Below are 23,129 nucleotides of genomic sequence, written 5' to 3' on the forward strand. Positions count from 1 at the left end.
ACAACAATGCTGGTCTATACTGTTTTTTGTTTCTTTGTTTGGGCTCACATTTGTTTATGACGGCCAAGATGTCATTGTGTTTTGATTTTGCCACTGCGTTCAAAGTTTCCCTGTACTATAATTTTAATGGAACATTTTAAACATTGCTGATATAACTTTATGTAGGTTTAACAAAACTGGAAAAATTAACATACAAAAATGAACATGATTCAGTCCACTACCATTTTTCCAGCCTCCAACATGGCGGACAAACAATGTTGATTGAGTGATTGAAAACTTTCTAGTGCCCTCAATATAAAGAACAGCCGATGGTCACGAAAATAAAATTGTTGCGCAAAAATACCTTTAAGCTAAACAGACCAACACATCACAACACAGATGGAGAAAAAGTGCTTTGTATTAATTTGGTAAAATGTAATTAAACCAATATAATGTAATTTATTAATTAGTCCGATAATTATAAAAGTAGTTAAAGTGTTAACGAATGAGTGAATGATTCTGAACATATTCGTTAAATTTTTTTTTTTTTATTAAAAAAAAACATTTTATTGTATTAAGTAATTCATTGAACCAAAAGAATATTCCTTTTATTATAATATATATACATATGTATTATGTTTCTTGAAGTATTCATTAGCATTATATTGCATTCAAGCAATTCACATTTTTGGTCCATTTGTTTTCGGTCCTCTTTGTTTTTTTTCAGAAATTTCAGATGTTGGTTGTGTTGCTGGTACTTGGGGTGGCACGGATACTGACTGCAGGGGCGCCTTTGCTGGAGGTGGCCTTATTCGTCCTGAACACACAACACACAGGACAGAAGTAGACACAATTCAACAAATGCAACAAAGGTGCCGCTTTTTAGGTCTGATTTTCAGTGTCCTTCTGATGTTTTCATGTTTGCTGAGATACTCACATGAGGTTTGCGAGAATACGGGTCACTGCTTTAGGCTTCAAGCAGAAATATGAGCCATTTTTTGTGCTGACACTGTGAAAATATGCAAGAAACAAACATTTGAAATAATGCACAGAGTAGTATTAGCCCTTAAACGAATTACCCCTATCATCTTTGCAACACACAAGTCTACTTTACATCTTTTTGTAATACTATCGAATCCTTTTCTCATGATTTTAAAATATAAAACATAGTTCAGATTTAAAACATCTTCCAAAACCGGTTGCACCAAATACCCCATTTCAAACATCTTACATTATCTCCACTTTGTTGCAGAAGGTGGTTGCTGGGTATATCGTGACGTCTTTTATTCCAAACATTGAGGAAAATGACTTTACGCCATCTTGACACAAACAACTCTGTGATTTATTAACTAGAACAGACAAAAAAAAGCATTAGACATTCATCATATTTTTTTTCAAACAGCTTTGTAAGAGTTCTGATACAATCTGAAATAACAAACAACTAACAACCTACGTTGAGCTGCACACATGTAGATGGTGACAGCCAGGAAAACAAGAACTTTGGTTGTGGCGCCCATGGCAGGTCCTCTGTTGCGGCAGAGATGAGGTGGTTAAAATGCTGCCTGAGTGAAAGTGCCCGCTCCTTTTATACTTTCAAGCACCACACAGCCTTCCTTTATTCAAAGGGGTTTTTGTGTATGGAAAGTGAAACTTCCTAACCACGGGGAAACTAAACACTACGTAATTCCTCCCACTTCTATCTATCTATCTATCTATCTATCTATCTATCTATCTATCTATCTATCTATCTATCTATCTATCTATCTATCTATCTATCTCGTCTGTCAAAATTAAAAAATTAAAGCGTTAACTCGGGATTAAGAAATTCACGCAATTAAATATTTTAACTCAGTTAACTCAGTTTTATTTACAGTGAACCCTCGGTTATCGCGGTAAATGAGGACCGAGACCACCCGCGAAAACTGAAAATCCGCGAAGTAGCGGCGCACCTTCTAAAATGCTTAAAAAAAATAAATAAAAGAATATATATATATATATATATATATATATATATATATATATATGGGTAGAGAGAGAGAGAGTGAAATTCATGTTTAACAAAAAAAAACCAAATTATTATTAAAACTTATTATTTTTTTATTCCCCAGCCATTATTTTTGTATTTATTCAATTACTTCTTTTTGTATTTATTTAATTACTTCGACTTTTACCTGCTGGTACGCCGTCCGGTGTGCCCTGTGAAATGAAAGGTGGCATTCTTCATTTATTTATTTATTCATTTAGTCATTCATAACTGACAGCCTCGCGCTCCACTCATGCCCGGGCGGAAGGTGTTCCTCTTCGGCTTAACTGCCACGCACGCTGGCCGGAGCTCTGGTATGGTCTGAACCGCGCGAAACGTCGCCCCAAATCGTGCCCGGGGGAACGTGCTCTTCTTCGTCCACTCTCCTCTTCGCCCACGCTCTTCTTCGGCGCACGCCGGCCGTCTAACCGCTCCAGCGCCCCGTCGTGCCGCTCGGCGAAACTACAATGCCCCCGAATATTTTTTAGACCCGCGAAGCACTGAACCCACGAAAGGTGAACCGCGAAGTAGCGAGGGTTCACTGTACTGAAAAAATAATTTGCATATTTTACAAAGCCAAATTCAAACACTTGTACATCTTTAGCACGTCAACTAAGAACAAAACACCCCGCTCAAGTTACCACTGGGTCTTGCAACCCCACACTGCTGGAGTGTGGCGCTTACAACTCAATGTACTGTTGAAGTTTTGAGAATTGTTTCTAAGGAAAATGCCTGGAAAGATGACTCAATTTAGATTGTATTCAAGGATCAAAGAAAGCTATTAGAAAAGTCTTTGATTTAAATTACACTTCATATTGGATGATTTGGTGAAGATATTATTCAAGTAAATACCTGTTAAAAGCTTCACCAAAAAAAATAATAGTAGAAAAAAAAATGTCATATATCAAAATTAATTCCGGAATTTTTTATAATATATATATATATATATATATATATATATATAAAAAATAAACTGACTCCAACAACTTTTTGAAGAGATCCGCAAAAAGGCTCCAGATCAGCTCATGACCTGCTAAGTACATGCAGATAGATGATTCCATTTTTCTTTTGCAGCCTTTCAGAACTGAATATTTACTAAAACAGCCTGGTTTTCTTCGTAAATAAAGTGGAAAACTGTAGCAATGCTAGTGAAAAGAAAGACATCCATCCATATATATGCATACCAATCAACCTGGGATAGGTGAGGATAATGAACGGATTCTTGAAGTTGGCTCTGAAAGGTTTTTTTTCTCTGACCAACCAATCACGGCAGTCCCGTTTCAATATAGTTTGCATTAGAGCGTCCAATATTCCTGCTTCTAGAGGCCGTGGATAGAATACATAAAGGCAGAAATCTGATTTGCGTTAAAAAAAAAAAAACTGTGTCTAACTTCTATATGTACTGAAAGTAGTGTAGCCAAGAGAAAAGCAATGAAAGGAAACACAAAAAATATATACTGTTGGAAATACATTAATAACATTTAGTGGAACAAATATTAGAATTTATGTTGCAAATGTAGGTCCGTTGGATCGTATTTAGGCCAGCAGAGAAAGCCTAGCTGGACCTGACCTTCCACCACTGGCGGATCATAGCAGAAGAGCATGATCACCCTGAACAGAGCCTTGGTAAAAGTGCTGAGGATGTGGAAGGTGTGCACTAAGCACCGCTGTCGTCCCAGCAGGGCATAGGCATGAGAAGAAATGCTTTATTTGAAATAAAAGTATGACCTAACATCAACAGTTTCACTTTCACTTCCCATTTCTGGTGTTTCAGGATAAAGAGGAAATCCCATTCAGTACTTCTTTTGTTTTGTCTCTCTATCAGTCTTGTTCTCCTTCCCTGTCTATTGAGGGCAAGCAGCAAAAAGAAAGGGATCCATGAAAAAACACAATACCCTGATGTCTGTGCACTTCAAATGAAATGATAAATATTATTACATCTGGCAAGTATTCACGACAAGTATATATCGCACAAGGTTGGCAGGTAGTGTTTTGATCGCCATTTGATGGATTGTTGGGCAATTTGGAGACTACTTTTGATACTGTCTTCCATGACACTTCGCGGAGGGGTGACATAATTGAAAGAGGACTCCATTAAAGCTTGTTTAGGTTATAGTCCATTCTACGCATTCACCGATATTAGTTTCTGACGGTGTGATAGCCATTCACAAAAATATCACAGTATCACTGTATTACAATTACAGCTCTAAAATGTCATTTTTTTAAAATATTTGGGTAAAAAAAAATAAAGAAAACAACAACATCATTCCCCCTCCCATAAAACTCAATCAATGTTATTCAAGAAATAATTATCAAAATTGTTCTGTTTTAATTCTACTTATTGAGTCACAGCGTACCATCACTTGTGAGACCCGTGGGCTGCTTGTGTTGTCCTTTAGCGATTTAGTTTTTTTAATTGCATTTTTCATTTTAAGACAATGCACATTAGTCGACAAAGCAAAAAGGCATTTGTGTAAATATGCTGGAGTTAACGCAGTTGCTCTTTCTCGCCTAGCCACCTTGACACCACTGTTTAGGCTGTGTGTAATTGCTTGCCCCTCCCCTCTCTGCTCAGCCAAGAAGGAGGGGAAAAAAAGTGCCTCGCCTCTTGTCAATAACTTCAAAAAATAGTTTTGCTACAATCTTCTTCTCTGTAAGCAGCCAATCGCTTTGCAGCAGGACATTTTCTGTTTAATAGGTGTACAACAAGAAAAAGATTACATGTCGGTCAGTTTTATCGGTTATTGTCACCTTGACTTTTTGAACTCAACTCCACTTTAACCAAAGTACACCTTCACACCGGTAAATGGCACACGCCTATAAAAACTAAAACTTTTTGTTATATGTATATGTGAACCCTGTCTGCTGTGAGCCCTGTCGCAAGAATACTGTTCAGAAAATCTTTGGAAAAATCCCGCCGATACATAAATATAGACGACAGAGACAGAGTGCATGATGGAGTATCGTTGCTGTGGTGTTACCATGCACACGTGGGCGCACGCCAGTTTTTTCGTGTCATCGGGGACACCCAGCAGGCTTGATTTCCTTAGCTGAATTATTTACCTTTGGTCAGCAACAATAATTTTAAAAAGAAGGAATTGGACAGCTTGTGAGGAAAGGGTAGCATCTAGGGATGTGCATCTCTCCAGTAAAATCGGATTTGATTCGTATAGCAATACATCTCTTGCGATGCAATTCAAGAGCGGTACATTGGGTTGGATTCAGGATTATGATTCGATTTGATAAGGTTCAAGGGGGTTTGATGCGATGAGTTTACAATTATTGAAAGTACAAAATCATTTATCAATATGAATGAACTTGTCAGGACTTTACACAATTGTTCAACAATAATGGCAACTGGAAAACTTGTGTGGGTAGGTGAGATGAATGTTAAAAATGACCTTAATATTTCCTCTTGCTCACACCAAGGGGGTGTTTGGAATGTGAGCAGCATAAAACCAAAAAGTGTCACCCCCAGCTTGGTGCAAAACCACAGGAACAAATAACGTCAACAATATCTTCCTCTTCCGACAAGTCTTTGTGCGGTTGCACTTCTCATTTGACTTGAAAAGTGATCTATTAATTCACAGAAAACTAAAAAAAGCGGTATACGTTGAATTGAAGATTTGCTTGAGTATGCTGAAAAAGCTTGTGTGGCTTCACTGTGACGAGTGTGTCTTGTGGTTTCAAATAAACTACACATTTATATCATATGCTTTATACTGTAGTTGTATAAATTTGCCTAAAGCTTTTTTTTTTATATTCATGGCACTAACAATAGGTTTAGGGTCGCTTGTGTGGGCTTCTTGGTGGCCCCATGTTGTTGACTCTATTAACGGAACTATATAACATATATAATGTGTATATATGTAAGGCTGTGTTGGAAACTGAAAACATTTTGGTTTGACATAAAAAATAAATATGAGACAAGAGAACAAGTATTGTGCTTCAATTTCCAGGCAGTTATTAGTTATTTTGGGATCTTATACACGTCTTAGAAGTTTGCGTTATTTGTAACAAAACATTTTATTTTTAGGCGAGCAACCGCACTGGAACTGATAGACTTAAAATAGACAACAGTGAAAAAGGCTTTCATCTGCCTGTGACCCATGTGTGGCTTTCTGCGATAGTTATCTTCAGCTCGTCCTTGTGCAATGACATTTAATTCCGATTCTGTGCAGCACGAGCAGACAGTCAGGATTTGTGAGTGTTAACTCAAGTTTGAGGTCTAGTGGCGTGCTGTGCCCTTGCTGCCTGTATCATTGACACTTGCTGTGTATGTTTCAAAAAACCTTATTAAGATACTATGTTTGTTCAGGTCCAACTGTTACTTCTATGATATTTTATTTAAGGAAGATAAATCAGACATTTCAGACAGAGAGTCATAGCCAATGTGGCATCTGGTGCTAAGGACTTTAATGGGCATGATATTTTCTGTTAAATTTTGTTCCACGGCTATGTTCAACTATATCTTCAGGCGCTATTTGGCTGACTTCAGTGTTCACTTTCAAGTAAAAAAACGGTGAACAGTAATAATTTTGTCTTATCTTCATTCGTATAAAATGATGAATATTTTGAAGTTGGTCCACTCTCTGGACAAATATGGCAGTCATTTAAATTTGCACACGATAGGAAGTTAATGCAGTCTTTTGTCATTACAAACATATTTAACATCATTTAAAGCACAACTAGGGTGTAGCTGAGAATATGTTGACTTTAATTTACCCAATTAGATTAGGTTGTAGCTTATTATATTGTCTTATATCAACAAATCTCAGTCACTGGTGTCCAATAAAGTCACTTAATGCTAAGAGTAACTCATGACTTTTTTCATTTCATTTGTAGATGATAAAACCAAGTCAGACAAAGGAAATTGATTACATGGGCTCAACACATATATTTTTTTAAACCAGAGATGAAATTGAACTTTTCTAAATTAATCTTCGTTGGAACATATATGGGTAAAGTTTGCAAGTTTGTGACCCTCCCCATGCATGCTACTCAGGTTGAGTGAAACGTTTAAATTGCTCATGGGTGTGAATGTTTGTATGTTCCTTTGCACATAACCTCGAATGACTGGAGACCAGTGCTATATTCTGTCGGTGCATTAAATTACTGTAATAAATGTAATTTATTGTCAGCTAAATCTGGCTTTGGCTCGTGCTATTCCAGACCCCATTGAGAGCCTGACCCCTAGTGTTTATTAGGGATATAACATCCCACAAGGCATCTGTGGCTGAACAATTTCGAGTGGAGTACTTGTTTTTGTGGGGTTTTTTTTCTGCACAGCAGCTGTTCAGCTCAAGTTTGCATTTTCACTTGTAACACAGCCTCGTTGCATCAAAAACACAACATGCGTAATGCATGTGTTGGTTTAGTGCCTAAACCTCTCCACTCCTGTTTTTTCACACGTGTTTACCAGAGCTGGAGCCCACGCTAGTTGCCATAGAAACCTCAGCTCTTGGCACTGACACAGCTGTCACAAGAGTTCATTTTCCAAAGGTTTACTAGTGCAAGAAAACCCAAAGCAGAGCAGGAATCACCCAGATTGAATGATAGTATAAAAAACTTTTATTCATGAATTATCACGTAGCAAGACAGTGCACAGTATAAAACGATTTTGAAGATTTTTTTTCCTGTGATCACCATGACAGCACTCAGAGGTTAAAGAAGGATAATCAAGACAAAGTAGTTTCAACATATACATAAATACCTGAAACACATGTACAAGTCACCTAATGCCTCTATCACATCCTGTTTCTACCAAGCAGCACAGTTCCGTATATTTCAACCATCCATTTTCTGTAGTATACGTCCTTGTCCTGACATTGGGCGAGAGGCGGGGTACACCCTGGATTGGTTGCCAGCCACTCACAGGACACACATCTACAGTCTTCAGTAAACCTAACACACACGTTTTTGGAATGTGGAAAGTAGGCGCAGTACCAAGTACAAAATCCATGCAACCTCCACAATTTATAGACTTACATGCATGGCTCAAACTTATGAAAGACTTGACTTGAGATTTTTAACTAAATGACTTGATATGTCGTGTATAAAGCAACGTGCCGTTTGTGCGCGCGCGTTTTGTGTGCGTGTGTGCGTGTGCGTGTGGGTGTGTGTGTGTGTGTGTGTGGACAACCTGGTAACCAAGTATGTGGCAATGCAGTGTAGAGGTCACCACATTAAGCAAGTACTGTATTATGATACACGTATTGTGCAGGGAGCCCCAAAGATTGCTACACATGTTTAAGGTAACGTCACAGTTTGGAAAACCAGTAGCTTGTCAAACATTAAGCTTCATGTCAGTTATGTGTTTATTCATAGAAGACAATAAAATAGATTATATGGAGACTGGTTTTTGAACCATTGAAAAATGTGATTGTATTTGTACAGCGAGCAAGCAAGTAACGGCACTGAGTACAAAGTGGCTATCGCGAATATATGTTGTGACCGAGCACGATTGTATGACTTCACTTGCTTCACTCAAGGCATGACTTGAACTTCAAAATTTAGACTTGATATGCTTGAAACTTGAAGGTTACGACTTAGGTCTTGTGACTCACATTACCACCTCTGGTAGTCGACAGCAATCGCCGTCTGCAATCAGGCAAGGCTGACGGGAGTCCACCATTTTATTTTGTATGCTTCTGAACTGATTTGTATACTGCTTGGTGGAAACGGCTTGAAAGTTTGTTTCTACTGAATGTTTTGGACTGCAGGTTCTATATCTCAGTGATGGCAGGGAGCATGCAGGCTCGCATTCGTCCCTCCCTCCAAGCTGCCCTGCAATCAGAAATCCACTGTGAGACTATCGAGTGCCTCTTGTTGGGGTTCACCCCCTCTCCATCTGCTTTGCTGTCTGACACACTTCCCTTATTGGCCGGTCGGTTGTGTTTTGTGGAGACGCTCGGAATGGTCGTGGCAGTGTTGGTGTGTATCTCAGGGCAGCTGCTCTTGCGTTGCCGTGGGAGACCAGGCCTTGTAGCGTGGGGGATGCTGTGAGCTCTTGAGCGAGCTGGCCTCTCCCGCTCACTCTCGCGTTGCCTTCCATCCTGCGGGTACGTCTTGGAGCTTGACTGACAGGTCGAAAGGTTGTTTTGATGACCGTAAAGATACTCCAGGGGATCCGAGCTGCCTAATACTTCATTGCTCTCCACCTCCTGCACACTTTTTTGTCTGCGGTTGATCATCAAGGATTTAGTCTCGCTGAGGCGTGACGTTCGTATCCTTTGATCCACCTGTTGTACACTTGGTGAAATGTTGCCAGTGGGGAATGTGGGGTGCGCCAGGTGACAGATGGAAAGGAGGTAATCGTCAGAGGAGACTTGTTCGGTGACATGTTGCACATTGGCCTCATTCAAATCTCTCAGTGTCTCCTCTGTGCCCTCGCTGATCGTAGGTAGTAGCAATCCTCCCTTGGAGAGCAGTTTGGATCGTGGCCGCATAGCTGAGGGAGAGCGCAGGGGAGGGGAAGGTGCAATGTTTATTGCCAAAACCAATACACTGCAGCCAAGGTACAGAACATAAACATCAGCTGAGATCGGTTTGTTGTGAATTCACTTCGCTGAAGCTCACTAATGTTGTGGTCTGACCTTTGGACTGTCTTAATAATCTTGCTCCTCACTGTGGGTATGAGGCAACACAAATATTCAAACATCTTTATGTGTGATGCAGTGCAGTACACATAAAGTGCTGCTAAATGAATAATTCTCTGATGGCGATGATCTACAAATACTACATATGATGTATTTCTCTTCATTTACGGGTATCTGGTGACAGGCAGACCAATTAAATACGTTTTCTACAGAATAATAATTTTGTTTTCAACTCAACAGATGCAGATTTCTCACTGAGTAATTACATTTGTGAGTAGAGTAAATTGAGATGAGATCATCATTATTTCGGACATTACACTGCGAGATTTTTGTGTTGTAATTTATGTTCCGTAGCTCAATCAAGGTTGGAAAGCACTGATATGTAAACAGACTTTTTAAAACTCAGCTAACGTTGTATAACGTGAGTATAGAGCAGACACATGGTTGGACCGAGACTCCACCACGGACACAGTTATATCGTAACTCTTAATAGTTTGATCTTTTTTAAATGACAAGCATTTATTTCATTTCAGTCAAAGGAATGACTTGATTATTATCATATCACGACATGTAGACACTTGGAAATACAAACAATCCCAAGAAGTGTATGTACAGTAAATCAGAATGTTTTGAGTCTATTTATTCCCATCGGAGCCCAGAGTAACCCACATTATATTTTAGTCGCCACCTCTGTGCCAAAAATAGAGCAAGCCAAACCAAGATGCCAGCCTCTCCCAGTCTCCTCCAAGGTGTAGCACAGAGCTAAATTTAGAACACATCTACAGTTAAACATGGCTGAAAGTGGTACCAGGCTGCAGCCCTCTTTGCAAGCGCACACTATGCACCCGATGCATTTTCTCTTCATACATTACAAGTAAAAATGATTATTGCGTTAAGTGAATTCTTGCAGTTGTTTTCACACTCACCTACTCACAGGTGCTCTTGGCTGATCTGTCCTTTTCCACAGCGACAATCTCCGATGTCAAGGTGGCGCCTTCTCTCTATAGCCGAGTGTTTGTTTATCAGGTGAGATGCTGGCTGATGGCGCTTTTCCTTGAGCGCACTCTGTGGCTGCTGATGCTGCTGCTGTCTCTGACCAGCAGCAGAGGCAGAATGCAGATTTATCTTCTACACGCCCCCTCGCCCCGCTTTCCCTCCCCAGACATGCTCTCCCTCTCCTCTCGCTTGCTTACTTTTGGTTTGCCCTCCTTCCCTGCCTCTAAAAACAGACCCACCATTCATTCCTCACCCCATCATTGGGCGAGTGTCTTGATGGAAGGAGAAAAACACAAGGCAGACAAAGATATCAATGAGAAATGTTGAAAATCAGCATGTGCAGGGGATGCATCCCCTAACCCAATGCCTGGCTGCTCCCCACCTGCACTTGAGTAAATATTTAATAATGTGTAGTCTGTATCCAACATTTCGACCCTTGGAAATATTCCTTTTAATTTTTTAATTAAAAAATACCATCTTTGGATCTATCTATCTATCTATCTATCTATCTATCTATCTAAATCATTTTCTGATTATTAATTTTGGAGAAATTAAGAAATAAGAGGTGACTTGAAAATCGCCTACATTTAATGAGGAATATGACCACGCCCCCCTCAGCTCTCTCAATGTCTCGGTGGGAGTCACGAAAGGGACCGATCACAAACTCTCCATTGTAAATCATTGTACTTTCATTGCTTATAACGCCCAAAAATGGTGCTCAATTGGCACAGAAATTCATGTGGACATCCCTACCTATGACCACTTCAACATATCAAAAGGATTAACCTGTCCGTGGCCGATTTATATGAGAATGAGGAAATGTGGAAGTTATCAGATATGAGCCAGAAGTGGCCCCCGACTAAGAGCACACGCCGCTCCGCGATGCGCATCGTTCAAGACAGTCCCGGGGTTCGATGAGGTCTTTTTCTGAAATGAACGCCCACTTACTCTCACGACGAAGCTGGCGGCTGCAAGCGGTGTCGTACACTGCTTGGGAGGCAACCTCGCGACATGAATATGCTAGCTGGATAGCAAGGCACGAATTTTGTTGTCAAATTGCTGTTCAATTAAACATAACTTAGTCAAGTATTATAATATAATTTAGTAAAACTTAGATAAGTATATTATATGAACAGAACAGAGTAAATTTAAAGACTAATTGTGAAATCAACTTGAACAACTCGAGTGTAAAAGTGCTTGTTAGTATAACACATTAACTTATTTTTTAAGCGCAACCGGTTTGCGTGATTTTTAATTATTTATTTATTTTTTTCAAGTAAAGCGATCTAATTGGATTTTACAGTGTTGTAGTTACTCCGCCTATTGCCCCATAGTCCGCTTGGATAGGCTCCAGCACACCCGTGACCACAGTGAGAATAAGTAGCATGAGAATGCATGGATGAATGAAAACAATGTGGAACAATTTGCCGGTGCTAATGAGAAGTTCTAAACTATAAAATACTTTGAATACTTTAGAATCTAAATTAAGAGATATTTTATATAAATATGGCCATTACAATTATGCAAACGTGTAACTGTTACGCCGACGTCCCATATTTTGAATAGCTGAGTGACATAACTGAAATCTGTTTACATTTTTAGAGGTGGGAAAAATTAAGAATGAAGAGACAGTCATTACTGTAACATAAGTTACTCAACACAGATAGATTGCAAAATACCACAGGCACTTAAACTTTAATAAATATTAGACATTAAGTTCTTTTTGATATGTACAGGTATTGTACAGACAAATCTGTAGATGCTTCAGCGGATGCTTCTAGTTAGAAATACATGAGTCACTTAGCTTTGAAAGCAGGGTAGACAAAGCTGACAATTTGACGCTTAAAAAAATTAAAATGTTATATTATCTCTATTTTTCTGTACATCAAATAATCAGGAACAACACTTTTAGCACCACTGACTACAAAATATCATAACTGACTGACCAAAATGTAAATAATACAAATTAAAAAAAAAAAAAAACATGCCACAGACTAATTTTACTCCTCATAACTGAAAGGGGACATGAAAAATTTACTTTTTAATAGTTGTACGCAAATAATTGACTCACCCATCAAAAGTCATTCTGCACTCATTTACATAACCCCCCTGACACCAAGTTTCTCCCCACATGACTTCCTGACTTCCAGAGCGAGAGCCACTTTCAAGCTCATATCAAAGCAGAGCTCCAGTGTTAGCGCGGATTAGCCTGAACTGACGGTGTTGCCAGCATTAGTTTTGGACAAACGGCACATGCTGGAATGCGTTTGTGTTTGGCGACATCGTGCGGGCAGCTTTGTGCTGAAATGCTGCCTGCATGAGTGATAACACAAAATGGTCTCGTTATGCGCTCGTGGGGGCACGCTAAAAAAAGCCAGCAGTGTCTTTTGCAGGAGCGTTGCATTTAGTTTTGTCTTGAATCAGACTGGTTTTTTTTGTTTTTTTTTCAATGCTCTTTCATGCAATGAACACCAAAACCTCTACTGAAGTATGCTCAACAATTAGAGTTTTGGATCTGTACATGTAACACATTGTCAAACACTGACACTTTATATGTGTATACAAACATGTAAAAAAATAGTTTTTCCCTATCATGTCCCCTTTAAACTTTTTTCAGCAATAGCTTAATCAAATGTAAGTAGGAAGCACCACGTGTCATAGACCTTGCCAGTATTCCAGATCTTAACTTCCTGAGAGATGAGAAACCTCTGTGCATGCAACTTTGGAAGTGGCAACATGAAACCAGGTAGTTTTAAAATGAGTGAACTGAAATGTGAGTTTGTGTTTGTGCACCATTTTCAAACTCCGTACCTATATGTATACGCGACTCATAAAAGGTTAGGGAAGCTATTCGGCTTTCTTGTGCAATTTTATGACTAATTTGATTTATTATAATCGCTCAAGGGGAAAATGAACTACTGTACATTCCTTATTACATGTTCAACTGTTTTATGTTTTTCGCAACAACTGTTCTCCTGCAAAGGTCTGCGTGAGAACCATGAACATAACCAAGATCGTTAACTTCTATGACTTTCTGTGAATCTTCTGGTCTCTCTGTGTCTCTGTCAATTAAGTTAACCTGTAAAGAATTTCACCCCCCCCCCAAAAAGAATATGCCTAACTTTTTGTGAGTTGTGTATATATACATTAGTTTCATTGTAGTTGTACATGTTCTTCGAGTAGACACCCACGATTGATGTGCCGCAGTAGCTGTTCTTAGTCTGACCATGAGGCACTATCTAGTTCTGGTTTGTATCATCAAATATACTGTACATTTGATTTCCAGGTGGTACTTTGTTGCTTCTTGAGAGCCAAAATAAATAGTACCAATATGAGTTTTCATCAATAGCTATTGAACATGATTTTGGATGATTTGGAGGAGTAAAAAGTTTGCTTTTATAAAGTGCTAGTTAAACTAGATGTGTATTTCTGCTACAGTTTCTGAGCTCAGATTTTTGTCTTTGCAAAGAAACCTTTTGTCGATTCACAATAGTCATGTGATGATCAGACAGTTTGCGATTTGAAGCCCCGATATAGGCGATTACGGTACCTCAGTCTGTACAAGTGTTTGTCTCTATAAGAGAACTGATGTGCTCTATCGCTCTGCATGGCCTCTCTTCATCCTGAGGAGAAGATTTCGCTTCTCTTCCAGAAGCTCTTGAATGCGTTTGTTCCTGGTCTTTTCCCGGAAGTTGACACGACGCTTTGGGATCAGGTTGTTCTGAGAGATGTCGTTGTCCGCACCAGTATTCCTGCTGTGTAAGATGTCGACAAAGTTGTTCTCATTGTTCTCTTTCAGTCCTTGCTGGGGTGGGAGAGTCGTGGTAGAAAAGGAGATGCCTGCGTCTGGTGTTGCCACGGTGGCAGGGATATTCACAGGGATGTATTCGGAAAGGTCAACCCATGGCGAGGAAGCCAGATCGGTCATGTCCTCGCTGTTGATGGTTGGCATCATCACAGTCAAGCTGTCAGCCAGCACCGTGATGTCACCGTATGGCACTGTGACGCCGTCACCGCTAAGAACGGCTCCACTGCTGGCAACGGCATCCCCGCTGCTAATTACTGTGACGTCTGTATATGGCACATTCCCGCTGGGCATTGTAACGAAATTGCTAGGAGTTGTGGTTCCCCAGTGGGAGTTGTCGTCTGGCAAGAGCGGAGCTTTATCTGTTGTTGTTGTTGTTAATTTTTTTGTGATGTATGTGACGTTGACTCTTGAGTCAGGCAGCGGTAGGCTTGCTGCTTTACTATAGATGCTGGTGGTAGAGGGAGGAGGGGAAGAAATATAATCTCTCTTTGACTCTGGGTTTGTGAATGGAGTGGTCCAAGTTGTGGGATATGAAGCTGTTGTTGCAGGTATCGTTTTCACTGTCATGTTTTTTTGAGTAACAGTATTCTTTTTCTGGCTAGTTATTGTTTTGGTTTGATTATTACCTTTCGAATCAGAATTAGAAGACTTTTTGGGATGGACTGTCTTTTTTGTGGGAGTTGGTTTGTTTTTTTTCTCTGGAGGCCTCTTGATTGATTGAGACTTTTTCAGGGTAGTCTTAACAATCTTTTTGGGCGGCGTGTGAGCTGGCTTAGTCTTTTTCTGTGTTGTGATAGCTGCTTTGATCATTTTGGGAGTCATGTTGGTAGGTTTAACCTTTTTGGGAGTCATTTTGGCAGTGATTGTCTTTTTGGGAGTTGCTTTGATTGGTGTTGCCTTTTTGGGAGTTGTTTTGATTGGGTTTTTCTTTTTGGCAGCCGTCTTGTCTGGTGTATTCTTTTTGGGAGTTGTCTTGACAGTTGTTGTCTTTTGGGAAATAGGTTTAATTGGTGTAATCTTTTTGGGAGTTGTGTTTGCAGTGCTATTTTTGGGGGGAATTGTGTTGAGAGTGGTCATCTTTTTGGGAGCAATGTTATCTTTAGTCTTTTTGATGGGTGGTGTTTTCTTTTTCAATGGAGTGCTTATCTTAGGTTTGGCATTGACCTTGGGTGTAGCCACCTTTTTTACAGTATTCTTTTGTGCAGTTTTCTTTTTTGGCACAATCACTTTTGGGGCTTTTTTCTTTGGATCGTTATTCTTTTTAGGTTTGGATACCAGTGGTCTTTTAGCACTATTTACGCTCAGATGGCTGGTTGGAGTTAAATTTGTGGGAGAGTCTGTGGCAGTTATAAGTGTTGAATTATTTGTAGTGTTCTGTGGTTTTGGGTTTAGGCTCTTGTCTATTCCTGGGGCAGGCGCAGGAAGATGTTCCTCTGTAGGCACCGGAACGTCTTTAACGACTGATGTGGTTGCCTCGGATAAGCTGAGAGGAATTAGGGGAGATGTGGAAGTTGCTTTCGGGTAGGTGGTGATCAGTCCTGTTGTATCAAGTGAGCTCAAGGTGGAATGATGGATCAGAGTCATGGATGTAGGAGGATGAGTCATGGTCCAGGAGTTGGTGGTGGCATCTGGAATGACAGTGGCTACAGTTTCAGTGGAGTGAGTGGTGGGGGTGAACAAAAAAGTGCGGCTAGTGGGTGGATAAGCTGTGACGGGGGATTGGCTGGAGATGATGGGGGTTGATGTAGACTTGGTTTCTGACTCTGTGACTGTAATATTGCTGCAGCTCTTGCAGCATAGACGCTGAAAGTCTGGTAGAGCGCAGTAGCGGTTCAACGCCTCCATACGACAGAACACGGAGCGGTCTCCATGACAATGACGACCTGTGAAAGAAAAGAAAAAGATGTGAATTTTATTGCAAGGGTATAGTTTGTATGTGGAACATTCAATAAAGTTAGTCTACATTAAGCATTATACTGCAAAGGCATCTTAGTCTACCAGACATGCGTGACTGTGTGTAGGAAGGAGAGTGTAGTTCCACACGGTGCAAAGAACAGATGTAAAGCCGGGCCATTAGCAGAGAATGCAGGGGGGTAGAAGAGGAATACCCAAAAAGGAAGAACACTGATTAGATTACTCCACGGAAATTGAAATAGAAAGGTTGCTAGACTGGTGGTTTCAATATAAACCTGTCTCTTTGAATGTCGTCCTAGAAACCATTTTATGACTAATTTGGATCACTTCAGAAAAGCTGTTGGCTGAATCCACGTTACATTTATTATAGCCAGTAAAAAGGTGAATATACCGTAGATATAAATCAACATTCCTGATGAGAGGAAGGGGACACTTTTCAAAACATTTTTATTGATACAACTTTGCTGTTTGAGAATGACAGGAACTTAAACAATGAGATGTACGCCCCCCTGCTCAATATAGAGATATATTCTTTTTTTTAAGAAAAATAATTCAACTGTATCGAAAGTTACAAGTTCACAGTCACTTTGGTAAAACACTTCAATACTTGGAAATCAACCAATCTGGTTATCGACCGAGCGGGGAAAAAAAGTAGTACATAAATTATATTTGCTGTCAAAATGAAATCCGTGATTTCCATGATGATGTAAAAACTGGAATGGCACGTTAAGTGTCATATGAAACATTTACAAAACATTAATACAATTTCCCTGATAAATCAAAGTGCATATAGACGCAGTGCACATAGTCCATCTGAATGTTTCTTCAACGTTAACCAAACGTTAGCCAGCCCCACGCAACAGGCCAGTGAAGCCACAAAACAGTTACCCATAGTATAGAATATTATAGAAGATAACAGTCATGAACATTATTAAATACAGTCAACACCAATGTTATATACAGTATCGCACTGCTAGATCTGGCTTGGTCTCTTATAGTCCAACTCCAGCAGAAGGAAACCTTGGATAGCTGGCTACATAGTCACAACAGAAATATGTGATCACAATACAATGAAGTGTAAAGTCTGAAGTGTTTTGTGTCTTTATTCATTTTTTTTTCATGGTGTAGTATGCGTCAATACCCTAGGCCCTTTGTAAACCCTTCCCTGTAGTTAGACATTGGGTCCAACATCTCCTTGGTAGGTTTGACGGTTGGCGGGTGTGAGTTTAAGTTGGTTTGAAGCTGCCTCTATTCCAAGTGAAACTTTGAATGAGTAAAGCCATCTCTTTCACAGATAAATGCCATTACATTCAATCCAAGATAAGGCATCGTTCATGTGGTTAGTGTTCATCCCAAAAAGGAAAAAAAAATGATACCACCAGACACTCGTAAAATCAAAGTTTATGAGGTATTTCTGTAGCTGATCGAAGTGTGGAGAAGCCCAAATGCACATACTCACACACACACACACACACACACACGCACGCAGACACGTGCACACTTACACGCACACACAGACTCTCTTCCCTCATGAATATCATAACTCAATAATTCGTCCTTTAATTGAGCATACATGCAAGACTAACGTGCACCCATTCACACACGCGCACACCCACGCACACGCACACACTCTGGCCGTCCCTCATGCATGTCACACAAAACACGCAAAGGATGCAAATGTGGATGACAAAAAAGTGATTGGAGCCTTAAAGCAAACAAGTGAGGTGAAAATGAACTTTTGATGAAGAGTGAAATGGAGAGGCAACTAACTGACCAAGTCCTGCATAATATAGGTCTACCCCCCACCCAAAACACCTTACCTTTATTAAAGATTCTTCTGAAATCATGTAAAATCAATAATTAAAAAAAAAATACACATAACAGTCGGGATCTGAGCGATCAATAGCAGTCCAAAGGTTTGAGGCAAATAAGCTACAGCTTATTCATGGTAAAACATTATTCATATTATTGTTATTCATAGCGATTTAGATTTATAGGTATATATATTTATGTGAATACAAATATATTTATATATGTATTTGTTTAAAGTCTGCAAGCACAAATAAGCTGCATTTATTGAACTTTAGTATAACAGTCAAAGAGAGGATGGCTGATGATGAGGTGAAATGGGAAGCAACCACAAGTGGTCAGACTACCCTGTTTTGTTGTTGTTTGTTTTTAATCAGCCTTTGCTTTAAGGCTATTCACCTCACAATTCCCAATCCCCCAAATCATAATTTCTGTCACTTCCTGTCCCTGTGCTGAGTTCCTGTTAATCTGAGAATGGAACGTGGAATGAGACGCCATTCTCATCCCAAAATGGAACCAGGATGTGAGATGAGCACTTTAGCAAAGATGTCCTCATTGTGACAAGATCACATTCACAATAAAGCTTTCGTATATATATTTTTTAAAAACGTGGTTTTTTCTTCTATATAGATATTTATATACCTTTTCTGTTTATGTTCACATCTGTTTCTTCTCACAATGACAGTGCGCTATAAAAAGAAACAAGCACAACTGTATCCCCCAAGTGGTAACCCATGACAACACGCAGATAGCTCGCGCAAAACACGGTTGCTAAATGCAGGTGGAGGCCCCTGCACGCGCTCTTTGACACTCGGAAGGTGCCCAGAAAAAACCTGTTGGCTTTGTCACTTGGATCTCCTTCTCATTTCTTTTTTTTCCTTTTTTTTTTTTTTTTGATCTTTTGAGTTTTCAACTGGCCAGCGGTTACAACAACAATGCTCCACACAGGAGATAGAGATAGCAAGAGAGACAGAGCAAGAGAGAACCAGCTTGCACACACAGGAGCCAGAGACCTCCCCCAGTCAGAGCCGTCTCAGACAGGTTGAGCGAGAGCGAGAGAGACAACACCGGCCCCCCCTCCCCCAAAAGAGAAGCAAAAGCTTTGCCGCTCGCTCTTGGATGCGGGCACAGGCACAGGACGTAGGGGAGGGGTGCCTCAGGGGGCCAGCTGGGGGCGGCCCTGCTGAGACAGAAGGACAGAGATGGGGAGAGCCCAGTGGAAAACAGACATGCAGCTGCGGCTGCCGCTGTGGAGGCCAGGCTGGGAACTATAGAGGGAGGTTTTACGTGAGGAGCTCTTGTGGTAGTTGGGGCTGGGGCGGGACAGCCACTGGATCAGGATGTTGCCATTCTTGTTGAGGTCTGATGAGCCTTCTGTGAAAGAAAGGAGGAGTTGGTGTCAAGGAAGGCGTAAACATCCCTTGTGTTGTGTTTGTCAACTAAAATCCAAGTGAAACCGTTACGACAGTTCACCATCTCAAATAAGCTTTTAATTAATTTAAAAAAATATTTTTTTTAATTTAAAAAAAAAAAAAAATGAAATAATTAATTTAATTTCATGAACCCAGGATTTTTCTTGTGGTCACAGCAACTATAATAATATTAAAAAAATAAATTTAGAAACACATGACTTTATTACCACCTAAACAAAACAGTATAACCTTTGTAACCCGCGTTGGGCGTTACTTTTCCAAGGCGTTCCCGCCGACATTGGTTAACAAAGCCTATAGCATTTCCTTTGACCAAAGCAGAGTGATTATGAAAAGATGGTAAATATTAAATAAGATATTCACTAAATATCATTTTGTTTCAGCAAGGTGCTAGGCAAAGTCTCACATTCACAAGGGAACATGTCTCTGATTGGCAAGCCTTCTTCTCCTCCACAGGACTTTGTGTGAAACGTCAGTCGAACAGAAGATGCTATGTGGGGTAAACTGTTTGGAAGGGAGACCTGACAGGGGCCGAAACTTCGATTTCAAAAGGTTAGTTGATTAGACAATTGATGTGGTGGAAATTCGGACAAAGTTAACTAATTAATTCCTGATATGGAATGCTCGTCCCTTGACCGTGGCATGCTACCAGAACATTTAAATGAGATAACCAGTCACTGAGTGGTTCTTTTGGTGAATGATGTTGTTTGATTCATAATCTGTTTGGGCTATGATAGATGTTCTATTGTTCGCCGATAAAACTAAAGCAACAGCACTTATGTTGTCTGAGGGATGGTGGTTTTCTTGCTACTCACTAGGACATGGATCCATCCGACACATTCTGATAGTGTCGGGTTTACTGTCAAGACACAGCCCAATGGTGTTGTCCCTGGTGTGGCACACAGCCTGTCTCTGCTGAGTCCCGTTACCACAGGTCACTGAGCACTGCAAGCACAAATTGAGTATATCCGTGAAATGAAGTGTCCTTGAGCAAAATACTGAACCCCCCACTAGCTCCTGATGATGCATCCTCAGTAGTCGCCCGAGGAGATGGTGTTAAAACGCTACACAAATTAATGCCCATTTATCATTTGAATATGCAATATTATGCATTGAAAGATGACTATATTCCTTAATAACGTTTACATTCGGTACCTGGGACCATGGTCCGACCCTCCACTGAGTGGGACAGGCTAGTCGGTTGCAAGACCTGCGGGTCTCCGGACGGTCGTCGTTGCAATATTTATTATGAATAGATCTGGTGCTGTTGTCGTCCGACGGTTGGACACAGCTGACCAAGCGGACTTGCATTCCTGTCTTTCCACATGGCTTGCTGCAGTTCTGCCATTCTCCTGCCACCCAACTGAGGAGAGAAGTTTCAAGATCATGCGGATTGGAAATTGGACAAGTAGACAGCCAAACTGATTTGTCCTTTTAACGTGTGCTACAAAAATAACATTTATTTGAGTAACAAAGACTTTACGGTTAAGAATTGTGTATAATTGATATTAGTTTGTGGTTTTATCCTGTTATATATATATATATATATATATATATATATATATGAGAGAGAGAGAGAAGGGGGAGAGGGAGAGAGAGAGAGAGTACATTGCATGGTGTAGTTCGGTATTACACATACATGGGTGGAGGGCAAGGCTTCTGGTTGCAGTCTTGGGTGTCTCCTCGAGGTTTCACGTTGGACTTGTTACAAAAGCTCTTGTGGACCATCTTACTGTCCACTTTTCTTCTGCAGCCGTATCGCAGGTACCGTTTCCCTGCGCAACCCCAAAAATACTGTAAGCTTGACTACACTTAACTATACATGTGGAGAAGGAGCAGTGCCGCGCAGATAGTAGCATTTAGCTTTTGTACCTCCACCACATGGCTTGGAGCAGTAGGACCATCTCTTAGGAGCCCACTCATAGGCGCTGTCCTCCACCAGGATGTTGTTTTGGATGGCAGAATCACTGTCCATGTTCATCATGTACTTATAGGACAAATTCACCTCTTCATCACCATGTAATTTCACCTAGGGATACAAAAAACTTTTATTTTGACACTCCAGCAAAATAAGTCAGTGAAATGAATAACTAGATACCATGAGCAGAATTCCATGTCTGAGAGGGCCAGTAGTCTGAATTGTCTCCTTGTCTTTGTCATTTTCATATTCCCACTCTACTCCCTTTTCTATGACCGATCTTGATTGAGGGTATTCATTTTCTCCATTGATGAAAAACAGTCCTGAAGCCACATTTTTCACAGCTGGCAAAAAAAACAAACAAACACACGAATAAGAGCAATTACACCTGTGAATATTGAAATGTATGCTCAAAGCGAAGTATATCATCCATACCAAATGTGTGCAAGGTAGATTTCAGCTCTTGGATCAGCAAGTGTCGCGCCCCTCTGGGAATTTCAAGAACTTTGAGGGAACCTGAAATGATATGAAAGTAGTTCATGACTTCAATAACTTTAACGCTCATTTGAAACAAGTGGCTTGAGCCAATACAGCAAAGCGAGACATTTTACTTGAAACAATATCTTTGGAGTAAATTTGCAAAGAGGTGGTAAATTTCCAGTCAAAGTTTCCAGTAAATTTCCATGAGAAGTTAAGCTGGGAAATGTTGAAATGTTTGTCAGAAAATTTAAGTGCTGATTCTCGGGGAATTGATGGCAATTTGTTGGAAATCACAATTAAGCTTAAATATAAATATTTTGTTTTGCCATAAGAACACATCCATGCAAAGTACATCTCTCCTTGCCCGCATTACAGTTGCTTCGTTGCACCATTTTCCAAAAAACACAGCAGAGGTAAATAAAAAAAAAAAGATGTCTCTTAACATTCCAGCTGAGGAGTCATCTCCTACAACTTATACAGCTCAAAAATTGAGCACTCATGCAACTGTTTCTCTGAGAAAACAGTGTCAGTGTCACTATTAGTCCTCTAGAGGGCGACCTTTAGCTGAATATGGTTCAGTCCAGCAGAATGAGTCCAAAACACATCAGAGTGCGACAGTTGTTCTGATGAAACTCGAGTTGGCCTTGAGCCTCTACCTTGCTTCTTGACAGTGCGGGTGATTGTGTCCTTGAAGGTTTTGCAGCTCGAGCTATCCCCTCCACAAACGCCGCACTTGTCGTCCTGCTTTGAGGAGCCCACCACACCATCACAGCCCACTTTCTGCTCAGGAGGACAGCGACTAGTTGAGCACAACTTTCACATTAGCACATCAAGTCCTTCTCCTAACATCACTCACCTCACACTCCCCACGCACACACACGCTGTGCGGGTCCTTATACGAGCAACGCGTGCCATCCAAGACCATCCGCTGCATAAAGACCACGTCCCGCGTCTCCTTGGACTGGCAGTGCAGGTGGCATCGTTTGTTTGCTGTGGGCGGAAATATGTAAAACACATTCACTTTACAAGCAAATTTTCATCTTGAATGGGCTTTACACGAGCCAGCGTTGTTACGTTTCATTGATATGTGTGTACGTGTGACTCATACTACACGTGACTACCCCGAAGGATGAAACCTGGCAGTTCATCTTATAAGTATCAGCATGACTCCTTC

The 23,129-nt window shown here is 40.4% G+C and overlaps 4 protein-coding genes across 7 annotated transcripts in view; 1 reads left to right on the forward strand and 3 right to left on the reverse strand.

The window, feature by feature from the left end:
- Positions 1-517: 517 nt before the first annotated feature.
- LOC148338189 (uncharacterized) lies at positions 518-1,556 on the reverse strand. The gene is made up of 4 exons (XM_088292862.1): positions 1,433-1,556; positions 1,211-1,328; positions 917-988; positions 518-796 (listed from the first exon to the last, which is right to left on the reverse strand). The coding sequence occupies exons 1-4, from the start codon at positions 1,494-1,496 to the stop codon at positions 712-714; spliced, it is 339 nt and encodes a 112-aa protein (XP_088148988.1). The 5' UTR covers positions 1,497-1,556; the 3' UTR covers positions 518-711.
- The window catches only part of LOC148338190 (uncharacterized), an 87,204-nt gene continuing 64,780 nt past the window's right edge, over positions 706-23,129 (forward strand). For both annotated transcript variants that reach the window (XM_088292859.1, XM_088292861.1), the window contains exons 1-2: positions 706-851; positions 20,014-20,109. The gene's annotated coding sequence lies outside the window, so the exon portion shown is untranslated. The remainder of the gene's footprint in view (positions 852-20,013; positions 20,110-23,129) is intronic.
- Positions 7,556-10,720, reverse strand: LOC148338191 (uncharacterized). Of its 2 annotated transcripts, none has more exons than XM_088294131.1 (2): positions 10,535-10,720; positions 7,556-9,452 (listed from the first exon to the last, which is right to left on the reverse strand). In XM_088294131.1, exon 2 carries the CDS (start codon positions 9,448-9,450, stop codon positions 8,728-8,730), a length of 723 nt encoding a protein of 240 aa, XP_088150257.1. In that variant the 5' UTR covers positions 9,451-9,452; positions 10,535-10,720; the 3' UTR covers positions 7,556-8,727. The 2 variants fall into 2 exon arrangements, with proteins under 2 accessions (XP_088150257.1, XP_088150256.1); XM_088294130.1 differs by having other exon boundaries at positions 10,527-10,720.
- Positions 12,261-23,129, reverse strand: part of LOC148338192 (A disintegrin and metalloproteinase with thrombospondin motifs 2-like) — a 104,912-nt gene continuing 94,043 nt past the window's right edge. For both annotated transcript variants that reach the window (XM_088292855.1, XM_088292856.1), the window contains 10 exons: positions 22,812-22,945; positions 22,612-22,735; positions 21,911-21,991; positions 21,656-21,819; positions 21,430-21,586; positions 21,197-21,332; positions 20,713-20,920; positions 20,373-20,502; positions 19,415-19,501; positions 12,261-16,287 (listed from right to left, as the gene is read on the reverse strand). In XM_088292855.1, the coding sequence (XP_088148981.1) occupies positions 14,192-16,287; positions 19,415-19,501; positions 20,373-20,502; positions 20,713-20,920; positions 21,197-21,332; positions 21,430-21,586; positions 21,656-21,819; positions 21,911-21,991; positions 22,612-22,735; positions 22,812-22,945 (3,317 nt within the window). In that variant the 3' untranslated portion in view covers positions 12,261-14,191. The remainder of the gene's footprint in view (positions 16,288-19,414; positions 19,502-20,372; positions 20,503-20,712; positions 20,921-21,196; positions 21,333-21,429; positions 21,587-21,655; positions 21,820-21,910; positions 21,992-22,611; positions 22,736-22,811; positions 22,946-23,129) is intronic.

Source organism: Idiotropiscis lumnitzeri, chromosome 4 (genome assembly GCF_059441095.1).
Source record: "Idiotropiscis lumnitzeri isolate Australia: NSW breed Sydney's pygmy pipehorse chromosome 4, RoL_Ilum_1.0, whole genome shotgun sequence".
NCBI lineage: Eukaryota > Metazoa > Chordata > Actinopteri > Syngnathiformes > Syngnathidae > Idiotropiscis > Idiotropiscis lumnitzeri.